We start from the raw sequence: 23,886 nt of genomic DNA, 5'->3' as shown, positions 1-23,886 counted from the left end.
TTGGTATAGGTCAAGTTCATCGAATTGTAGCAATTTACCCGGTTTCCATTATCAAAATAAATTTTAAAAAATGTTTATTGTCTTCTAGTTGAGTTCTGATTGTCATGCCATTGAGGCTATGTTAGATGGGTACTATCTGCAAGTTTGGGTGCTTTCGTGTGTCTCCCCTCACTCATATCAGCTGGATGTTTCACTCTCAGCTCTAGTCCTCCGTTGCTATGTCTTTGCCCATGGGTTCAGGTGTCCCCAGATCTCACCACACTTTGAACCTACCAGCTCTTCCTCTTCCCTCTCTCATCTCCAGGTCAACTAGAGTCTATAGAACATGGTTGAACTCAGCCCATTTCTTCATTGCTGCCTTTGCCCCTCTTCCACTCACTGGTAAACCAATATGGTCGCCAGCAAGCTTACATGCCCGTTCATGTGTTCCCTTTAAGTTTAAGTCTTGGAGGGGGGTTTGTCCCCAAGGAACTTGATTGCTTGCCTTGATGACTTCCTAGCAAACAACTTTCTTATTCCTATAGTAGCCAATCATACTGCCATTTTTGTTTTGGGTTTTCCTGCGGATCTTTCTTTGAACATGTATCTTCTGTTGCTCTAACTGTTCAGACTGGTCTGCTTGTCCTCTAGTGGGAATGCCCTACTTCAGAAAGTTCTGGATGGGGCTCAGATTTCCCCCTAAAGTCCTATATGCTGCAAAGGCTCCCTCCACAAGAGGCCATTTCACTGGGCAAGTTCTAGACCCCCTTTTAGGTATTCCAATCAGTTATACGTTGAAGATGGACTTACAAGCTTTCTGTAATCAATCATATTTTCCGACATTACTTTCTATCCTACTCAAGTGTCTATGTTTATAATAGTAGGTAAGGGAAACCAATATTCATAAGACAGTCAAACATCTTAGTATTATTTCTCCTTTTCAGACTATGCCTTGATCCCTGTATCACAGAGCCCTGTTGTTCCAAGGTTGAGCATGCATCACTATTTACCTCTATCCCACTGAGCCCATGCAAACCTATCGCAGTGTCTCTCTATCTACCTTGTTCTTTCACATCCTCCCCCTTCCTGTGTATTGCCTTCCCCAACACCTGAACTATGATGCGTCTGCCCCCTACCCTGTGCTGTACCATTACCTCCCTCCACCTCCCCCAAACCCTCACAATTCCACACCCACCAGTAACCAGCAAATAATTTTTTTTCCCCTTTTACTATAGGTATCTTTTCTTAAGCTTTTATAGTAATGGTCTTATGCAATATTTGTCCTTTTGTGACTGACTAATTTCACTCAGCATAGTGTCCTAAAGGTTCATCCACGTTATGTGGTGGCTTGCAGCTTCCTTGTTATTTTTTAAGGTAGCATAATATCCCATTGTGTGTATGTACCAAAGTTTATTTATCCATTTTTCCATTGATGGGCCCTTAGGCTGTCTCCATATTTTTGCTTTTGTGAATAGTGCTGTTATGAACACTGATGTGCATATATCTACTCATGTCATGGCTGGTATTTCTTGTGGATATATACCAAATAGAAGAATTGCTGGATCATAAGGTATTTCTATTTCCAACTTTCTGAGGAAGTGTCATACTGTTTCCAGAATGGTTGGACCATTTTGCATTCCCACCAGCAATGTAGGAGGGTCCCAGTCTCACCACATCCTAGCCAACATGTATTGTCCTCTGCATTTTTGAACTTCACTGTTATTTCTGGTGTGGGATGATATCTCATTACTGTTTTGAGTTGCATCTCTCTAAAGTTAATGATTGTGAACATTGCTTCGCATATTTGTTGGTTGCCTGAATGTCTTCCTTGATGAAGTGCCTGTTCGTGTCCTGTGCCCATGTTTAAATTGGGTTAGTTGTCTTTTTCTCCTAGACGTGTTGTAGTTTCCTATAGATTTTAGAAATTAGTTCCTTGTCTTATGTCATTGCAAAAGATTTTTCCCCATTCTGTGGTCTCCATGTTTACTCTTTTGGTGAAATCTTTTGACACACATAAGTTTCTAATTTTTAGAATGTAGTAATCATCTATTTTGTTGTCATCTTTTGTTTGTTCAATTTTACAATGTTTGGTAGTCTATGTTTTCTCTGTATCAGAGCCCTTAAATTTGTCCCTATTTTTTTCATTGATGACCTTTGTATTCTGGGATTTCGGTCTTTAATCCATGTTGAGTTGGTTTTTGTATAACGTGTGAGGTAAAGGTCTTGTTTCAGTCTTTTGTATGTTGCTTTCCAGTTCTACAAGCACCATCTGTTGAAGTTACTTTTTCCTCCTCACCATGCAAAGTACTTAGGCCCTTTGTCAAAAATCAGTCGGCTGTAAGTGAATGGGTTAATTTCTGGATTCTCAATTCTGTTCCATTGATCTATATATCTTTCATTGTACCAGTGCCAGGCTGTTTTAACCACTGTAGCCATGTAGTAAATTTTGAAATCAGGGAGCTAGAAGCTTCCAACTTTGTTCTTCTTATAAGTAGTTCTTTGCTTATCCTGGGTCTCTTTCCTTTCCATATAAAGTTTGTAATTGTTTTTTCCATCTCGGTAAAGAATGTTGTTGAAATCTGGATTGGGAGTGCATTATATGTGTAGATTGCTTTGGTTAGTGTTAACATTTTCACAATGTTAAATCTTCCTATCCAGGAGCTTGGTATATTTTTCCATTATTGTAAGACTTTTTTGATTTCTTGTAGAAATGTTTGTAGTTTTCTTTGTATAGGTACTTTGTTTCTCTGGTTACATTAATCCCTAAATATTTCATCCTTTGGGCAGCTATTGTAAATGGTATTGCTTTCTTAATTTCCTTTTCAATGTTGTCATTATTAGTATAGAAGAATCCAATTTATTTTTGTACGTTGATCTGCTGCCACTTTACTAAATCTTCCAATGAGTTCCTGTAGTTGTTGTGCCGAGTCTCTGGGGATTTCTACGTATAGGATCATATTATCTGCAAATAAAGAGAGTTTTACTTCCTCTTTGCCACTTTGGATGCCTTTAATTTCCCTATCTTGCCTTATAACTCTGGCTAAGACTTACAACATTGTTGAATAGAAGAAGTGATAAAGGTCATCTTTGTCTGGTACCTTTGAATGCTTTTAGTTTCTCGCCTTTGAGAGTGATGTTAACTTTTGGTTTTGTATGCATGCTCTTAATTATGTTGAGGAGAGTTTCCCTTCAATTCCTACTTTGTTGAGTGTTTTCATCAGGAATGGATGTTGGATTTTGTCAAATTCCTGTTCTGCAGGAAATGTTTTGATCATGTGGTTCTTTACCTTTTTCTTATTTATATGGTGATTATTTTTCTAGTGTTGAGCTATCCATGCGTCCCTGGTATGGATCCCACTTGGTCATGATGTTTTGTTGTTGTTGTTGTTTTTTTTTTTGATGTGCTTTTGAATTCTGTTGGCTAGGACTTCGTTGATAATTTTTGTATCTATGTTCATGAGGGATATTGGTCTATAATTTTCTTTCTTAGTGATGTCCTTCACAGATTTTGTTATGAGGGTTATGCTTGCTTTTTTTGGCGTACGTGTATGTTCACAAAAACCCTCAGGAATATATAATAATTTAAGCAACCAAATGGCACATTCTACAATCTTGCCTCCTGGCCCCCAATACCCAGCCTCTTTGTTTCCATGAGTGTATAGTCCTCAGGTGCTCCCTCTCTCCATGTCCTCGTCTCTACCTCCATCACTGGTGTCGCTGCTTCTCTGGATAGAGTCCTGAATTTTGTTTGTGCTCTTCTCCCTTGATGGTCCTAGGGTCCTCTGTTTCCGGACTGTAAGATCAACTCCCCTGCTTTTGTTAACAAAACAAAACAAAACAAAACAAAACAAAACCTTCTACCTTTACAGTTGTGACAGTTGCAATTAGCCATTATAACATTTATTCACTATTGAATCATAAGAATCTTATCCTCATTCTTTTTACTAGACTCGTCTAGACAAGATGAAAACTATTCAGTGGGTCTATACCTTCCCCCACACACTTTTTTTCTTTTTTTTAAAGGTTTTTATTGTGGATTGAGTGAAAGTTTATGGGGCCGATCATAGTTTTACATTCAACAAATCATACACCTTGTTTCATTACAATGATTATAAACCCCTCCATGTACCATCAGTTAACAGTATTTTTCTCTATCCACTTTAACTTTTTTAAAAAAACAGATACAAAACAGTCAGGCATATATAATAAATTACATCTCCAAAGGGCACATTCTGCAAGTCTGCCTCCTGGCCACCAACTCTTAGTCCCTCTTTTCCCATGAATCTAGAGTCCTCAGCTGCTCTCCCGCTCCATGCCCCCATCTCTTTGTCCATCTCTAGCGTCACTGCTTCTCTGGATAAGGTCATGCATTCTGCTTGTGTGCTTCTCCCTTGATGATCCTAGAGTCCTCTGTGTCTGTACTGTAACAAAAACCACTCCCCTGTTTTTGTGACAAAACTTCTACCTTTACAACTGTGACAGTTGTAATTACTCATGATAACAATTACTCACTATTAAATTATAAGACTCTTATTCCCATCTCTTTTCACCAGGCCCATCTAGACAAGATGAAATCTGTTCATCTTTCTTTCCCCCCATACTCTTAAACTAAAACTCCCTCTTGAAACTTTGTAAGCCAGTCACTTCATTTTAGGTAGCCTATGTCTAAGTTGCCCTTCCCTATCTACCCTGTATACAAAGTAGCATTGATACTTGATGTGAAGACTCCTTCCCTCTCTGTTGATATTTAGAGTAACTACCTCTCTGAGTATAGGTCATGTTCATCAAATTGTAGCAATTTACCCTTGTTTCCTTTATTCAAAAAAAAAAAATATATATATATGTATAGTCTTCCTCTAGTCAAGTTCTGATTATCAAGCCATCAAGGCTAAGTCAAATGGGTACTGTCTGCAAGTTTTGGTGTTCTTGTGCATTTCCCCTCACTTCCTATCAGCTGGATGCTTCACTCTCAGCTCTAGCCCTCTGTGACTATGTCCTTGTCCATGGGCTCAAGTGTACCCAGGTCTCACCACACTTTGGACCAACCAGCCTTTCCTCTTCTCTCTCTCATCTCCAGGTCAACGGGAGTCAATGGACTGAGGTTGAACTCAGCCCATTTCTTCATTGCCGCCTTTTCCCCTCTTCCACTCACCAGTAGACCAGTGTGGTCACCAGCAAGCTTACATGCTTGTTTGTGTGTTCCCTTTGAGTTTCAGTCTTAGAGGGGAGTTTGTCCTGAAGGAACTTGATTGCTTGCCTTGATGTCTTCCTGGCAAACAGCTTGCTTATTCTTGTAGTAGCCAGTCATGCTGACATTTTTGTTTTGGGTTTTTCCTGATGATCTTTCTTTGAAGATGTATCTTCTGTCACTGTAGCTGTTCCAGGCTGGTCTGCTTGTCCTTTCTAGTGGGAATGTCCCACCTCATAAGATTCTGGATTCCACCTAAGGTCCTATACTCTGTAAAGGCTTTGTATGAGGTCTATTTCACTGGGCAAGTTCTAGAATCCCTTTTAGGTATTCCAATCAGTTATAGGCTGGAGATGGGCTTACAAGTTTTCTGTAATCATGTTTCCCAACATTCCTTTCTATCCCATTCAAGTGTCTATTTTACAATAGTAGGCAAGGGAAATGAATATTCATAAAACAGTTAAGGATTTTAGTATTATTTCCCCACTTCAAGCTATACCTCGATCCCTGTATCCCAGAGCCCTGTTGTACCTCTCTTCCACTTAGGACATGCAAACCTGTCTTAGTGTTCCCCTATCCTTCATCTTGTTCTTCTGCCTCCTCCCCCCTTCTTGTATTGCCCTCCCCAGTACGCGAACTAAACCCCCACCACCAAACCCCATTGTTGTGGTTACCTTATATTCCATTAACTCTTTCCTCCATTTAGGACAGTCTATTTTATCCTGTAATCTTCCTGCCCTTCCCACCACCTTGGATCTCTGTTCCTCTGTGTTTACCTTCTTTCACATTGTAATTGTTTTGATCATAGACTGACCTCCTAGATCCTCTGTTCTTATAATTTTATTCTGTTCTTGACTCTTCCATTTGTTGATTGTGTTCAGGTTGATGCTGCCATGTACGTCATTCTGTGGTTGTTGTCTGTTCTTGTTGGTTCTCAGTCCACAGAACTTCCTTTAGGATGTTTTTTTCATCACAGGGTTGGCTTTGGCAAAATCCCTTAGCTTCTGTTTATCCTGGAATGTTTTGATTACACCATCATATTTGATTGACAGCTTTGCTGGTTAGAGGATTCTTGGGTGGCAGTTTTTTTCTTTCAAGGTTTTATATATGTCTCCCCATTGCCTTCTTGCCTGCATGGTTTCTGTTGTGAAATCTGAGCTTAATCTGATTTGCTTGCCTTTGTATGTTACACTTCTCTTTTCCCTAGCTGCTTTCAGGATTCTCTCCTTTTTCTTTGATTTTGGAGAGCTTGATTATTATATGTCTTGGTGATTGTCTTTTAGGGTCTATCCTTCCTGGGGTTTGTTGAGCTTCTTGAATGCTTAGCTTTCTGCTTTTCAGGATGTTAGGGAAATTTTCTTCCAGCAGCTCTTCAACTATCTGTGGACTTGTGTGATTGATTGTTCCTATTCTGGAATGCTGATAATTCTTAAGTCATTCCTCTTCATGTTGTCCAACATGAATCTTAGGCCTTCTTCAGATTTTTTTTTTTTTATTGTTTTGTTTGTTTGCTCTTCTATCTTAGTAGTGTTGAGAAATTTATCTTCTAGCTCACTAGTTGTGTCTTCTATCTCTTCAATTCTACTCCTTTGCCCTTTCAGTGTATTGTCAATTTCTGATATTCTTTTATTAATTGTTTGGAACAGTTTCTGTATGTTTTGAACTGTTTCCAATGCTGTATCTATTTTATTTGATTGTTCCTGTAGTGCTTTCCTGACTTCTTCATTCTTTTTCTCAACTCCATTGTATAGTGTTTTGATATATTTTATAATCATTTTTCTGAATTCCTTCTCAGTCATTTCCAAAGCCTGCCCATCTCTAGTATGGAGTGTAGGTCTACTTCCAGTCACTTTATCTTGTTTCTGGACATGTGCTGATGTAGTCATCTGCTTCTGTTCTTTGGGAATATTCAGGAGTTATCTGTGGCCTTAATACTTATATGGGTGTGTATTTTGGTATTTTTTATGCTTTCTGATTGCTTCAAGTAGATGTGATCAGGAGATTGGCTTCTCTTTTCACTGTTCTTCCTGAGAAGTTTCAAGATGCCATTGTTGGTCATTGTAACATAACTCAGGATTTAAGTTTTGACCTCTTTCCTTTTTAGTCTGCCCGTCCTGCTCTACAATTCCCATTCGGGCCTTTTTTCTAGTTATAAACAGTTCAGGGCTGGCTGTGGCCGTTTGGTTTTAAGTGGATTCTGTCTCTTTAAATTTTGAGGAGATCTGTTTGCATGTGTATTAGAACCCTCTGGGGACAGGGGTGGGGTGGCCACCAGCTTAGGCACTGCCTCTAGTCTCCAGAATGGAGGTCCACAGATAGCAAGAGACCAGTGAACAGATACAAAAAAAAAAGAATGTCCACACCTTTATCTCTGTGGTTCTGTCAGGCATCCATGGCTGCTCTGATCCTTCCGCTACTTGGTTTGCCCAAGATGGCGGCTCTGGGAGCAGCTGAGTGTCTTGAATTAGAAAGCAATAGATTTCTTGCTTCTGCTATAAATTCCCCTAGCTGTAAGCCTTCCAACCTTCTCAATATTCCTTTATATGTGGTTCAGAGTTCTAGCACCATCCCCTAAGCCTGCTTGGTCCCATATTCTGTGTTGTTGATGAGGGAGCTCATCACTGCACTTCAAACCAATCTGCCATCTTGTTTATTCTCCCACACACACTTTTAATCTAAACTTCTTCTTTAAAAATTGTAAACCAGTCACTTTGTGTCTTTATCGTCCATTTTAGGTAGCCAGTGTCTTAAGTTGACCATCCCTATCTATACTGTATCCAGAGGGAATAGGATTGGTATTTGGTGTGAATACTCCATCCCTCTCAGTTGGTATTTTGAGCTACTTCATCCATAAGTGTAGATCAAATTCATAAAATTGTAGCAATTTACAGTCATTTCCTTTACCATTAAAAAAAATCTTCTAGTTGAGTTCTGATTCTCAAGCCATCGAGGCTAGGTCAGAGGGGTACTATCTGCAAATTTGGGCATTCTTGTGCATCTCCCCTTACTTCATATCAGCTGGATGCTTCAGTCTTAGCACTAGCCCTCCATGGCTATGTCCTTGTCCATGGGCTCAGGAGTACCCAGGTCTCATCACATTTTGGCCCAACCAGCTCTTTCTCTCCTCTCTCATATCCAGGTCAACGGGAGCCTATGGAACATGGTTCAACTCAGCCCATTTCTTCATTGTGGCCTTTCCCCGTGTTCCACTCACCAGTAGACCAATGTGGTCACCAGCAAGTTCGCATGCCTACTCATGTGTTCCCTTTGAGTTTCAGTCTTAGAGGGGGGTTTGTCTTGAAGGGACTTGTTTGCCTTCATGGCTCCCCATTAAAATACAGTTTTACCTTCCTTCGAGTATAGGTCCAAATTTGTTTGCAGATGTTCAAATGCTTTTCTTTACGCTCTTCAGTGTTTTGTTTTGGTACCCATCTCACACTGACTTTTTGAAACTGAAATCTATTTTACATTATTTATAGGCAGAACCATGGCTTATTTGAGCATGATTTATAACATATTCGACTGTCACTCGTTGAATATGTTGGACAGATTCATTTCATAAGCATTCTCAGTGTTGTAATTAGTCGTGGCTGTGGACAGAGTGTTCTAAAATACAACCATAATATCGATCATTTTTACTCAGTCTTCTGCTTGTCTTTTCTAAAAGTTGATTATATAAATTCTAGAGCCAGAGTCAGATAAATTTTGACTAACCCTTGTATTTATTCAATAAGTGTGTTAACATCAAGTTTATTGAATATCATAAAGGAATAATGGAGAATTTATAGCTTTTTAATATAAATGTGTGTGGTAATGTGGGTTATTGCACCAGACTGCAAAGTTGATTTGAACCACAAGGTCAGTGGTTCAAGCTCTCCAGCCACTCCTCAGAAACCTTATACAGGGTCGCTGTGGTTCAGAACCAACTCAACACTACTTAACAACAACAACCATACAAATGTGAATGAATTACTTGATTCTTCTTAGCCTTAGTTTCTTTGCTGTAAAATCAAGATAATTCAGTATTATATTGTTAAGCAAATGATAGTATGCTTTTGTGTATGTTGTTGTTAAGTGCCACTAATTCGATTCTGACTCCCAGTGACCCTATGTATGGTTTCCAAGCTTTCATATATATGACTATTCAAATACAGTACCTCACAAACCAAAAATTAAACTCACTGACACTGAGTCAATTCTGATTCATTATGATACTATATAGGGTTTCCAAGGCTGTCACCTTACAGGAGCATAAAGCTTCATCTTTCTCCCATGGAGCAGCTGGTTCATTTGAACTGCAGACCTTTTGGTTAACAACCCAGTGCTTATAGTGCCATCAGTGTTCTATAAGATAGTACCTAGAAGATGATAAACATTCAATAAATTATAAAAACAAAACCAACCCTGTTGACATCTACTCATTTCTAATTTATGGCTACCACATGTGGTACATAGTGTTGTGGTATGCTGTCAAGTCAGTTCTGTCTCATGATAACCTTTAGCACAATGGAACAAAACACTAACTGGTCCTGCTGTTGTTATGATTGAACCTGTTTTTGCAGCCACTCTTTCAATCTGTCTCTTTTGGGGATCTTTCTCTGTTTTTGATGACCCTGTCTACTTTCGTTGGCTTTTTCCACTTAATAACATGTCCAAAGTACATGATACAAAGTCTCACCATTTTTGCTTCTAAGGAGCATTCTGGCTGTACGTCTTTCAAGCCAAATTCATTCATTCTTCTGACAGTCCGTGATACTTGGAATATTCTGCCTCAATACCACAATTCATAGACATCAGTTCTACTCCTGTCTTCCTTATTCATTGTCCAGCTTTTACATGCATATATTGGTGTTAAGTACTAAGGAGTTGGTTTTGACTCATGGGAACCCTGTATAGGGTTTCTAAGGAGCGACTGGTAGATTTGAATAGTCAACCTTGCAGTTATCAGCCTAGTGGTTATCTTGTAGTACCACACCAGGACCCACATACATATGAGGAAATTGAAAATAATCTTTGCTTGAATTAGGCACACAGTAGTTTTCAAAGTGACATCTTTGCTCTTTTAACACTTTAAAGAAGACTTTGCAGCAGATTTGTCTAATGAAATATGTCAATACGTCCTTTGATCTCTTGACTGCTGTGTTCATGTGCTTTGAAGAGCTTTCTAGAAAAGTGTTGGTGGACATTTTATGTGTGTGTACATATATATTGTTTTCTAGTGATTGTCTTCTGCTGCATTAAACCTTTAATGATGGGAATTGTCTTTATTTCTGATGTGAAAATATGGATATAACAAATATGTCAATTTTTAAGATTCTCAAAACTCCAGATACGAAGCAGTGTTATCTTGATTTCCTCTTTTGTAGTTATGTGCTGCTCACCTCCCAACTGAATCTGAAGCACCAAATCATTATCAGGCAGTATGTCGGGCACTATTTGCAGAAACCATGGAGCTGCATACCTTTCTGACAAAAATTAAGAGTGCAAAGGAGGTAAGTACTACTGCTGTGATATTTCTTGGAATTGTAAAGATAAAACTGTATTTTCAATATCATCTATTATGTAAAAACATTATTGTAATTCTCACGATTGTTGAAAAGAATCTTGGTAAAAAGTTACTTACTTGGTGGTCGTGGTAGTGCGCCACTGACTTGGTTCCAACTCATAGCAACCCTTATAGGGTTTCTGAGGCTGTAAGTCTTTATGGGAGCAGAAAGCCTGATTTTTTTTCCCATTGTGCAACTGGTAGATTCGAACTACTGACCTTGAAGTAGTTAACAGCCAGCTTCTAATCTACTATTACCAGGGTTAATAAACCACTTAGGCAAAATTAAAACTATTTTTCAAAATATCAGTGTTAATCCCTTTTATAGAACAAATATTTTCATAAAACTTTCTTAACAAATGGGAAATAAATATTAATAGATTGATTAAAAAAATTTTTTTTTGTCCATTTTGAAACATGTTCATGTTTCTTTCAGAGGAGATAATGGCTCCAAAAGGAGTTACCATTGACATCTGATAATTTAAGTATTTTAGATTGTTGTTAAGTGCCATAAAGTTGGTTCCAACTCATAGCAACCCTGTATGGAGTTTCTGAGATTAAAAAAAAAAAAATCTTTGCTGAAGCAGAAATCTCATTTTTCTCCTGTGGAGCAGCTGGCAGACTTGAACTGCAAACCTTGTGGTTCATAGTTCAGTGCTTATTGTATGGAGCTACTGTGCTCCTGTATTTTAGAATGGGTTTATTAAATATTTAATGAAGAAGTTAGAATTAATATTCAAGTATTACAATATCTTATTTTAGATACTTATTATTTATCAATATTTGTGAGTTAACAGTGTTGATAGTCCAAAAAGGATCATTCTAATTTATTTTATTTTCACTTGCTGAGAATATATATTTTATTTTTTTAAGTTTTTATTGTGAATTGAGTGATAGTTTACATGGGAGAACATCAGTTTTATACTCATTGTTTCATTTCAATGATTACAATCCCCTCTGTGCATCATCATTCAACAGTATGTGCTTCTATTCCCTCTGTTTTTTAGTTTTGTTTTATTTTTATTTGTTTAGTTTTTTGGGGGGAAATTTACACCAAAACACTCAGGAATAGATAATCATTTAAACAACCAAAGGGCAAATTTTGCAAGCCTGCCTCTTGGTTGCCAGCACACAGTCTTTCTCTTTCTATGAGTCTAGAGTCTTCAACTGCTCTATCTGTCCATGTCATCATCTCGGCCTCCATCTCTGGTGTCACTGCTTCTCTGGATAGGGTCCCACATTTCACTAATGCTCTTCTCCTTTGACGGTCCTAGAGTTCTTTGTTCCTGAAATGTAAGATTACCTGTTGTTGTTAAGTGCCGTCGAGTCAATTCCGATCCATAGCGACCCTATATAGGGTTTCCGAGGAGCAGCTGGTGAGCTTGAACCGCTGATTTTGCAGTTCAAATGGCTTTGCAGTCTGGTGTATTAATCCATAGTGCCACACCAGGACTCCTACTCCCCCCTTTATGTTACAAAACTTCTACCTTTACAGTTGTGACAATTGCAATAGAATTTATTTTAAAAGGTGAGTCACTGTATTTTTTTTCACAGTTTATATGAACTGATATATTAAAATTTTAGCACAGATTCTGGTACTAAATATGAGCTCCGAAAATGATAGCTAATGATTATCATTTCTTTTATGAAAAAAATACAGAGTTTAAAATTTAGCACAACACACCGTTTCATAAGGGACACATATGAGGTATGTAAGCGAGGAAGGAAAATACTAAATTGGTATGCTATAGGACTAATTAGCCAAGGCAAAAAGTAGTTGGCAGATATTTCGTCTAGATAATCCTTCAGTCCTCTGTATATGTATTAGTAAGGGAGCTCTAATCTTTCGTCTGTTCTAATGATGACCCTGCTTTAAGCTATCTTTTTCTGATATGCCAGTGAAAAACCATGCATGTATTTTTAAAAATTTATAAAATTGAACCCAAGAGAGTTGGAAATGTAAAGGTAGATGTTTTATAGCAAGAAAGGGAGTGATTAACTCTCCAGTCTAGGAGCGGAGGTCTCTAGGACCATCAACGGAGAAGAGCTGAGAGCGGGACCCTACCCAGAGAAGCAGCGAGGCCCGAGATAGAGGCAGAGACAATGATGTGGAGTGATGAAACGGCTGGGGACTTTGGATCCAGAGAGGGAGAGGGACTGTGTGCTGAAGACTTGGGGGGTGGGGAGAAGTGTAGGGGGCGGGTTTGTAGGGTATACCCTTTGGTCGGTTGATGATGCACGGAGGGGATTGGAACCATGACAATGAAACAATATACGATAGAATGAATGTAAAACTAAAGTTCTCTCATGTAAACTATCATATAATTCACAATAAAACATTGTTGTTGTTGTTGTTGTTGTTAAGTGCCATCGAGTCGGTTTTGACCCATAGCGACCCTGTACAGGGAATAAAACATTAAAAAAAAAAAATTGAACCCAAGAGAAAGATCTTCAGTAGGGTGGAAAAGGATGGAGTTAACATGTTACTTCTAGATAAATTACAAATTTACCATTGCCTTGTCGTTCTTCTTGGACAAAACCAGAGAAGGTGGAATGTCATCAAAAGCTTTAGAGCAAACAACTGAAAGCACTTGCTTACGTAAGGTTTACTTAATAATAGAAAAGAAATTGCTTTTAAAAGTTCTAATTGTCTTTCTCATCTTGTTAGAGTTGTATTTGCTTCCTTAGAGAAACAAACATTAATTTTAGGGTGGAATAAATTCTTTAGGGTTAGTAAATTAAATTGGCTCTTAAAGTCCTTTCTTAAGTTCCAACTGCTGATCTTTCTTCTTTGTTTCCAACTATCACATTCCAATTACCAGTAATTATCAATGCATCTTGATTGCATGTTTGATCAGTTTCTAACATCAGATAATGGTAAAGGTCTTCAATTTCCTCATCTCTTATGCTTGTGGTTAGTGCATAAATTTGAATAATATTTGTATTAACTAGTGTTTCTTGTAGACCTGTAAATATTATCCTATCATTGACAGCATTGTACTTCAGGATAGATCTTGAAATAGTCTAAATTTTTAATGATGAATGCAGTGCCATTCCTTTTCAATTGTCATTCTGTGCATAGTAGACTATATGATTGTCTGATTCAAACTAGCCAATACCAGGCCATTTTAGCTCACTTATACTTAGCATAGTGTTTACGAGTCGGGCTGCCAACCGCAAGGTCAGCAGTTTGAAACTATCAGCGGTTCCACAGGAAAAGATGAGGCGTTCTGCCCCCATAAAGATTTACAGCCTTGGAAACCCTGTGCAGGGTCACTATGAGTCAGAACCGACTCCACGGTACTTAACAACAACAACAACATACCTATATTAATAGTCTTTGTGTATTCCATTTCATTCTGGACAACTTTCAATTCTCTTGAGATTCATACTTCATGCATCCTACGTTATGATTAATAATAGGTGTTTTCAACTGTTTCTTTCATTTTGAGTTGTATCCTATGAAAGTTTTGAAAACTGCTCCATCCAAATCATTAAGTCATTACAGTTTACTCTACTTTTGAGGAATCAGCTATTCCTTAATCTTATTTTGAGTTCCTTCCAACCTTTGGTACTATACCAGTGTTCCACTCTTACTCATAAGGTTTTCACTGCCTAATTTTTTCAGAACTGAATTGTGAAGCCTTCCTTCCTAGTAAGTAAAACATTAGAACAGATTTCAAAGGGCAGCTCTAGGCCCTGGTCATCCAAGGGCCTTTTACCTGGAAGGTTCTTTCACCTTTTCTCTTACTTAGAAAATGTGTATTTCATACGAGACTGAATTCAAAATATACATGACTGAAATTTTTTTTAGAGTGAAACAAATTTTTTTCTCTGTGTCCTTTCATATAGTACTCTACTCTAATTTCTATCATTTATCATAAGGAACATTTACCTATCTTTTCTAACTAGATTGTGACCTCCACAGAGGCAAGGACCATGCTTATATTGCTAGCACCTATGTGGCGCTGTCAGATAAGCACAAGACTGAAAAGTGAGTTTGAATCACAAGGTCAGTGGTTCAAACTCTCTAGTCACTCTTTGGAAACCCTGTACTTGGTCTCTATGAGTCAGAACTGACTTGATGGCACTTAACAACAATGCCATAGAATCAGGGACCTAAGACAACATCCTTTATAATCTCTTTAGATTTGTTGCACTTGTTGTTTCCTCATCTTAGGGCAATACTAGAGTCTCTATCATGGACATGGGTTTCTTTTTAACCTAGTAAATATCTCATATCAGTGCTAGAATTAGGTTCTGTTTAGTATATTTCTGTTTAAGAAGAGTTGCACAGTACACAGCTGTAAGTGCCCTATAATAAATTACCTGGGGTTGGAGAAGATACCGGAGACCTGCACAGCTGACTCCCACTTCCTGCGACTCTGGCCTACGTGTTCTTCATGTATCTGAAATAGAGAACTTTAGATCATGGAAACCTGAAGGGTAGAAGGCTAGGCTAGAATTCAACTTAATTTTTAGTTTTGTTTTTTTACTGAGAAAAAGAAAGGATTATTAGTGCTTTAGGTTATTTACTTTTGGTGATGTTTTACAACAAAAATAGTACTTCATTTTGTTTTTGGTGAATGTTTATGCAGTAGTTCAGGTTCCTGTTCAACAGTTTCTATGCAAGTCATTTGGTGACATTGGAAATATTCTTTACAATGTATGAAAATGTGTCTTTCCATTTTGATTATTTCATTTCCTTTAATCTAGTTTCCCTGTCACATTACATTCTCATCTTTGTTTTAAAATTAACTGTTTGGTCTCATATGTTGTTGTTAACTGCCCTCAAGTCAGTTCTGACTCATAGCGACCCTGTATAGGGTTCCTAAGGAGTGGCATGAATTTGTTTTAAGGGAGCATAGTACTATAGGTGATATTCTTTGTTGTTTGAGCCAGTTTCTTATTTAGCTATAAGGTGACTTCAGAGAGGAGTTTAGGTTCAAAGTTTGAAGGCTATCTTAGAGTAGATTCTCTTCAGATTCCTCCAGCGTTCTGGTCCACATTTGCACATTTGTTTCTTATTCTTTCAGGGCTCATCTTTTGTGACCCAGATACCATCTCATTCTATGACCTCAGGATAGATGAAGCTATGCTTCATGTACACTACTTATCCTGTAGATTTGTTTTTTCTTTGACTCTTCGGTTTCCTTCTTTTTTTCTCTCTCTCCATATGAAAAGAGACCAATGATTGTAATGTACATGGTTACTCACAAGCTTTTAAGATCCCAGACAGCATTCACCTACTAGGATGTAGAACATAGTTTTATGAATTTTATTATGCCACTTGCCACAAAATTATTGTCCTAAACCTTCAAATCCAGTGTATACCCTTTACCGTCATTTGGTGTTACTTTTCCCATCAACAAAAATAATGAATGTCTGCTATCTCCTCCATACCTAGTAACCACTAATGAGCATTAAATTTTTTTCCCCCACAGACACAGTGTTTTTAGTAGTTTGGTCTTGTGATCTTAGAATTAATAACATTTGAACTGGTGCTTGATATCTGTCAAGTAAAGTGTTAATTTTTCAATTTGTATCAAGAGGAAAAACAAAGGAAATCAATCATGGATATGTTAATGCCAAGGAAGTTATTCCAGAAATTGTGCTATCATTAGGCCTGACAACGATGGGGTGATTTCAATTTTTGTTTTTTCAAGTTTTTATTGTGAATTATGTGATAGTTTACATGGGAGAACACCAGTTTTACATTCATTCTGTCGTATTTTGTTTCATTGCAATGATTACAATCCCTTCCATTCATCATCAAACAACCAAAGGGTATACCCCATAAGCCTGTCCCCTGGCTGTCAGCACACAGCTCCTGTCTCTCCCTGAGTCCAGAGTTCCCAGCTCCTCCATCTCTCCATGTCATCATCTCTGCCTCCATCTCTGGCTTCACTGCTTCTTTGGGTAGGGTCCCGCAGTCCGCTCTTCTCATTTGATGGTCCCAGAGACCTCTGCTCCTGGACTGCAAAATTAACCACTCCCGAACCTTAAGGTCAGCGGTTCGAAACTACCAGCTGCTCCGCAGGAGAAAGATGAGGCTTTCTACTCCCGTAAAGATTTACACCCTCGGAAACCCTGTACAGGGTCGCTATGGGTCGGAACCGACTCGATGGCACTTAACAACAACAACAACAACAACATCCTCTTGTTATAAAACATCTACCTTTACACTTCCAAACCTCACAGTAAGTCCTGGTAGCAATTATTTACTGTTGTACCACAAGATTCTTATTCCTGTCTTCTTTCATCAGCCTCATCCCAACAGATTGGAAACCAATCAGTAGAGATTCTACCTTCCCCCATACTCTGTGGAACTAGGTTCCCTCTTGAAAGCTTGTAAGCCAGTAGCCACCCCCCACCCCCCCATTTTGGGTAGTCAATGTCTAAGTTGCCCATCTCTGTCAACCTGTGTACCGAGGGGTTGGAAATGATCCTCTCTATAAAGATTTGTTCCCTCTTTTGAACTGCTACGTCCATAAGTATAGGTCAAGTTCATCAACTTGTAGCAGATTCTTCTTTTTTTGCCCCTCTTCTTTCTTCTTGTAGTCGAGTTCTGATCATCCAGCCATTGAAGCCAGGTCAAGTGGGTATGAGCATTAATTTTTGTATAGTTACTTGTTCATGTCATTGAAAAAAAAGTGAGAACATACAATATTTGTTTTGTTGATATTGTTGTTATTGACTTATTTCATTCAACATAATGTCATCCAAGCTCATCTATGTTCCAAGATGTTTTGGGATCTCAGTTTTCTTTATGCTGAGTAGTATTGCATTGTGTGTATATACCTCATTTTACTTATCCATTCATCTGTTGATGGGCAGTTAGGTTGTTTCTTTTTGCTACAGTCACTAGTGCTATAATGAACACTGGTATGCATATTTCTCTTGGTTTCATTTCTTTTAGATTTCTAGAGTATATATTTAAGGCTGATTTTTAGTATCTTTTAAAAAGATTTCTATCCTTAGGTAAAGGAGCTGTGGTGGTGCAGTGAGTTTCACGTTAGGTTACTAGCCACAAACCACTCCTCAGGTGAAAGTTGAGGCTTTTTGCTCCCATAAAGGCTTGTTGTTAAGTGCCCTCAAGTTGGTTCTGACTCACAGCAACCCTGTATAGGATTTTTGAGGAGTGGCTGGTGAGCTTGAACCACCAACCTTGCAGTTCAAATGGCTTTGTAGCCTGGTGTATTAACCCATAGTGCCACACCAGGCTATAGCCTCATAAATCCTATACAGGGTAGCCATGAGTTGGAACAGACTCAACAGCACACTACCACTACCATCCTTAGGTAATTCATGTACTTGTTGGTGGTGGTAGTGGGAGATGATTTCAATTCTCTCTGCAGCTCTTAATTTCAGACAACTTAACTCATTTTAACTTATTTGACTTATGCTTATAACCCCCGGTCTCTCTCTCATTTATGTTCATGTTAGTACTTTACTCCTCATTATATTCCAGTTAACTAGATAGTATTACCTTTTCCCAGAAGATGAAGATGTTATGAATAGCAGCAGAATATTACCAGATTTAGTGCTGGAAGATGAGCCCCTCAGGTTGGAAGGCATTCAGAATTCAGCTAGGAAAGAGCTACTGTCCCATAGTAGAGTTGACTGTAATGGTGTGAATGGAGTAAGCTTTGAAGACCTTCATTTGCTGATGGGGCACAACTCAAAATGAGGAGAAATAACTACAAACATCCATGAGTAATTGTAACATGTAATGTACAGAGTATGAATCTAGAAGAATTGGAAGTTGTCAAAAACGAAATGGAATGCATAAAGATTAATATTCTAGGCATTGACATTGTTGTTAAGTGCCAGTGAGTCGGTTCCAACTCATAGCTACCCTGTATAGGGTTTCCAAGGAGTGGTTGGTGAATTTGAACTGCCAACCTTGTAGTTCAGACCAATTTGCAGTACACTGCTAATTCTGCAGCACTGTACCAGGATTCCAGCATTCGTGAGCTAGAATAGACTGGTATTGGCCAGTTTGAATCTGGCCGTCATGTTGTTTACTATTCCTGTAACAACAAATTGAAGAGAAATGGTGTCACATTCTCTTCAGGAAAAACATTGCAAGATCTATCTTGAAGTACAATACTGTCTGTGATAAGATATTATACCTACAAGGAAGGCTAGTTATTACTGCTTATTCAAATTTATCTACCAACCACTAAGTCCAGTGGTGATGAAACTGAAGAATTCTAGCAACTTTTTCAATGTGAAATTGATCAGATGTCACAGCAGCAGTGAGCTCAAGCATAACAACAGTTGTGAGGATGATGCTGGGCTGAGTAGTGTTTTTTGTACTGTTGTGCATAGGGTCACAGAGTCGGACAGTACTTGACAGCATTTAACAACAACAACAACCTTTCTTCTTCCACCTCATTTTATAGTTTGGAAAACTGAAGCATACTTTAACAAACTAATAAATAGCTGCCTAGAGGAGTCCTGGTGTGGTGCTGTAGGATAAGCACTGGACTGCAAGGTTTATCTGAACCACAAAGTTGTCAGTTCAAACTCACCAGCTGCTCTTTGGAAACCCTATACAGAGTTGCTATGAGTTGCAGTTGACTCGGCACCTAATAACAACAACAACATGAGGTAGTACAGTGGCTCTGTATGATAAGAACCAGAATGCAGACCACAAGGTCGGCTATTGGAAACTATCAGTTACTTCAAGGGAGAAATATGAGGATTTCTGCTTCTGCAGAGATTTATTGCCTTGAAAAACCCTATCTACAAGGTCACTTTGAATTGGAACTGGCTATATGGTGCCTAACAACAACAATGATTATAGAAAGAGTTAAAATTTGCACTATTTACTGTTGTAGAAATAATAATAAACCACAAAAATAACCTTGAGGAAGTGGGGCTTGATGGCAGATAGGGTAGAGGTGAAGTGAAGATCTCCGTCAGCAATACCACAGAATAGCAGACAGAGTGGGCTCATGGGAGAGCTCCAAAACTTTGAATCACATAGGTAGGAATATTAAAAAAGTTTGAAGGCTTATAGTTAGTGGAACTTGTAGCAGAAGTAAGAAATCTCATACGTTAAAATCTGCCAGGCTCAGCAGCCCAGTGCTGACAACTTGCACAAAAACAAATGGGAAGACCAAGTAAGGCAGCAAACAGACCCACCACAGAATAACACCATGGGAACCTCAGAGCAAAGGTGGACAATATACTTATTGGTTTTGCTTGGTTCTGAATTTTTTTTGTGTGTGTGTGGGTGTAATCTGTTCATTTCCACTCCCCCCCCCCACTGCCTGTGCACCTCCATTCTGGTAACTAGAAGGGGTGCCTGAGCGATTGGACACCCCCACCCCCACCACTGGTGGGTTCTTCTGCCACACATGTGCACAGATACCCTCAGCGTTTAAAGCGATAAGCAGCTCAAAATGGCCACACCTGGCCCTGAACTGTTTATTAATAGGGAAAAGGCCAGAACGGGGTATGGAGAGGGAGAGAGTTTAAAAATGAAAATTAAATCCTGAGGTACAGCATAACAACCAACAGTGGCATCTTGAAATTTATCAGATGGCCTTGAAGGTAAGCTGAAAGAGGACATTAAAGACATACTCATATTAGGCTACAGTCCTTTGTTTTTATTTCGTCTCTCGCTCACTCTCCTTTTCCACGATTATACACTACAGTATTCAATCTGTTTTTTTCCCCTTGCTTTTTTGCTGTTGCTGGTTTTTTTGTTTTGTTTGTTGTTGTTGCTGTTGTTATTCTGTTGTATTTTGGTTTTGTTCCTCCTTTTACCTATAGGGGGCTCTTTCTCTCCCTATACTACCCAAGAAGAGACAGCAATTGCTGCCATTTAGTCAAAATACAATTACACCATATAAAGCTCCACAATCCAGGCAAGAACCAGTACCAACAGGAATACACTAGGGAGGCAGACAACACCTGCGAAAGTTACTCTGAGTTAAGCAATAAAAAGAGTGAAAAAGGAAGCTTACCTCCTGATCATATCTACCTGGAGGAAATCAGAAAGCATAAAAAATACCAAAACACACACTCAATTAGGAATTAAGGCCACAGGTAAACATTAAACATGTCGAAGAAGCAAACACAGATGACCATATCAGCACATGTCCAGAAACAAGATAAAATGTCTGAGACAGATGACCTAGAGGTGGACCTGGACTCCATTCTGGAAGGAGGGCAGGCCTTGGACATGGCTGAGAAGAAATTCGCAAAAATGAATGTAAAATATTTCAAAACACTTTACAATGGAGTTGAGAAAAATAAGGACGACGTCAGGAAAATGGTACAGGAACAATAAAATAAGAGATACAGCATTGGAAACAATTCAAAACCTACAAAAAGGAATTCAAAGGATTAATAATAGAATATCAGAAATAGATAATACACTTAAAGGGGCAAAGGAGCAGAATAAAAGAGCTGGAAGGCAGAACTAGTGAACTGGAGGACACATCTCTCAATACCACTAAGATAGAAGAGCAAGCAGAAAAAAAGGATAAAAAAAATGTGAAGAAGGTCTACGATTCTTGTTGGGCAACATGAAGAGGAATAACTTAAGAATTATCGGCATTCTGGAACAGGAAGAATCACACAAGTTCACAGGAGAGATAGTTGAAGAGCTTCTAGAAGGAAATTTCTCTAACATCCTGAAAAGTGAAAAGATAAACATTCAAGAATCTCAACGAACCCCAGGAATGATAGACTCCAAAAGAAAATCACTGAGAAATATCATAATCAAGCTCTCCAAAATCAAAGATAAGGAGACAATCCTGAAAGCAGCTAGGGAAAAGAGAAGTGTTAAATACAGAGGTAAGCAAATCAGATTAAACTCGGATCTATCAGCAGAAACAATGCAGGCAAGATGGCAACAGGGAGACATATATAAAACCGTGAAAGAAAAAAACTTACCAACCAAGAATCCTTTATCCAGCAAAGCTATAAGTCAAATATGACAGTGTAATCAAAATATTCCAGGATAAACAGAAGCTAAGGGACTTTGCCAAAGCCAGCCATGCACTACAAAACATCCTAAAGGGAATTCTGTGGACTGAGAACCAACAAGAACAGACAACAACCAGAGATTGACATATGTGGCAGGACCTCCTAAAACTAAATCAACAGATTGAAGAGTAGAGAACAGAACAAAACTATAAAAACAAACTCAGAGAAACTGGGAGATCAGTCTATGTGCAAAACAATTACAATGTGAAAGAAGGTAAACACATAGGAATAGAGATCCGGATATTGAGAAGGTCAGGTAGATTACAATATAAAATAGACTGCATTAAATGGAGGGAAAAGTTAATGGAATATAAGGGAAAACTCCAAGAAAATTAGCACTTCACAACATACCAAGACAATGAAAATCCAAGAAGAACATAGAAACATTTTGAGGAAACTGATAAGGAAGAACAGAAAAAACCATGAACTCATCACAGGAAGACACGCAGAACAAAGAAAGCAGCAACACCACAAACAAATCCAAACCTAATAGCAGCAATTAATTCCTACTTATCGATAATTACACTGAATGTAAATCGATTAAATGCACCAGTTAAGAGACAGAGGGTGGCAGAATGGATAAGAAAACAAAATCCTTCAATATACTGCCTGCAAGAGACACATCTACACACAGAGACATAAACACATTAAAAGTCAAAGGATAGAAAAAACATTACCAAGCTAATTGCAATAAAAAGCGAACAGGAGTGGCAGTACTAATTTCTGATAAAATAAACTTTAAGGCAAAACCCAGCATAATAGATAAAGATGGACATTATCTCATGATTGAAGGAACAATTGAATAAGATGACATACCATTATATATATATCTATGCTCCCAATGAAAGAGTTCCAAAATATATAAAGCAAATTCTTTTAGATTTGAAGAAGGAAATAGACAAATCTATAATAATCATGAATGATTTTAATACACCACTTTTAAAAATGAATAGAACAACAAGAGAGAAACTTGACAAAGACACAGAGGAACAAAACAACACAATCACCCAACTGGACCACATAGATGTGAACAGAGCATTCAACCCAATACACATTCTTTTCCAGTGCACATGGAACATTCTCCAGAATAGACCATGTGTTAGGCCACAAAACAAACCTCCATAAATTTACAAATATTAAAATATACAGAGCATCTTCTCAGACCACAGTGCTATCAAATTAGAAATCAAAAATAGGAAGATCAAGGAAATAAAGTCAAATACATGGAAACTGAATAACATCCTGCTGAGGAGCGACTGGAGAGTAGAAGAAATGAAACATGAACTTACAAAGTTCCTAGAAACAAATGAGAAAGAAAACACAACATACCAAAATCTTTGGCACATGGCAAAAGCGGTACTGAGAGGACAATTTATTGCAATAAATGCACACATCCAAAAAGAAGAAAGAACCAAAATTAACACATTAACAGAGCATCTACAACAATTATAAACAGACCCATCGAGGGAACCTACAGCCACCAAAAAAAGAAATAATAAAGATTGTTGTTCTTGTTAGGTGCCATCAATTAGAACAGAAATAAATGAGATAGAAACATAGAAAAACAATGGAATCAACAAGACAAGAAGCTGATTCTTTGAAAGGATTAACAAAATTGAAAGACCATTGCCAAACATAACAAAACAAAAAAGGTAGAGGACACAAATAACACACATTAGAAACCACACCGTCAATGTCCCAACAGAACCAAAGGAAATCAAAAGGATAATAACAGAATACTATGAAAAGTTGTACTTAAATACATTTGAAAACTTAAAAGAGATGGTTGCATTTTTAGAAAAACATGGCCTATCTAAACTTACACAGAGTGAAGTAGAAAACCTGAACAGACCCATAACAAAAGAAGAAATTGATCAGGTCATCAAAAAGCTCCCAAGAAAAACTAAGTCCTGGCCCAGATGGCTTCACTGGTAAGTTCTACCAAACATTCATGGGAGAGCTGTCGTCAATTTTACTCAAATTATTCCAGAATATAGAGGAGGATGGAATACTTCCTAATACATTTTATGAAGCAAGCATAACCCTTATACCAAAACCAGAGAAGGACGTCACTAAGAAAGAAAATTATAGACCAATATCCCTCATGAACATAGATGCAAAAATTCTCAACAAAATCCTAGCCAACAGAATCCAGCAGCACATAAAA

The 23,886-nt window shown here is 38.2% G+C and overlaps 1 protein-coding gene across 1 annotated transcript in view; it reads left to right on the top strand.

Moving 5' to 3' along the window:
* The window catches only part of SPIRE1 (spire-type actin nucleation factor 1), a gene marked incomplete at its 5' end in the record, with an annotated part of 311,924 nt that overhangs the window by 26,091 nt on the left and 261,947 nt on the right, over positions 1 to 23,886 (top strand). The window contains one exon of the mRNA XM_006876930.1: positions 10,534 to 10,659. Coding sequence (XP_006876992.1) covers positions 10,534 to 10,659 — 126 coding nt within the window. The remainder of the gene's footprint in view (positions 1 to 10,533; positions 10,660 to 23,886) is intronic.

This window comes from Chrysochloris asiatica, unplaced genomic scaffold (assembly GCF_000296735.1).
Source record: "Chrysochloris asiatica unplaced genomic scaffold, ChrAsi1.0 scaffold00429, whole genome shotgun sequence".
Taxonomy (NCBI): Eukaryota; Metazoa; Chordata; class Mammalia; order Afrosoricida; family Chrysochloridae; genus Chrysochloris; species Chrysochloris asiatica.
The sequence above is the reverse complement of the archived record's forward strand: the minus strand, read 5'-3'. Positions and strand labels throughout refer to the sequence as shown.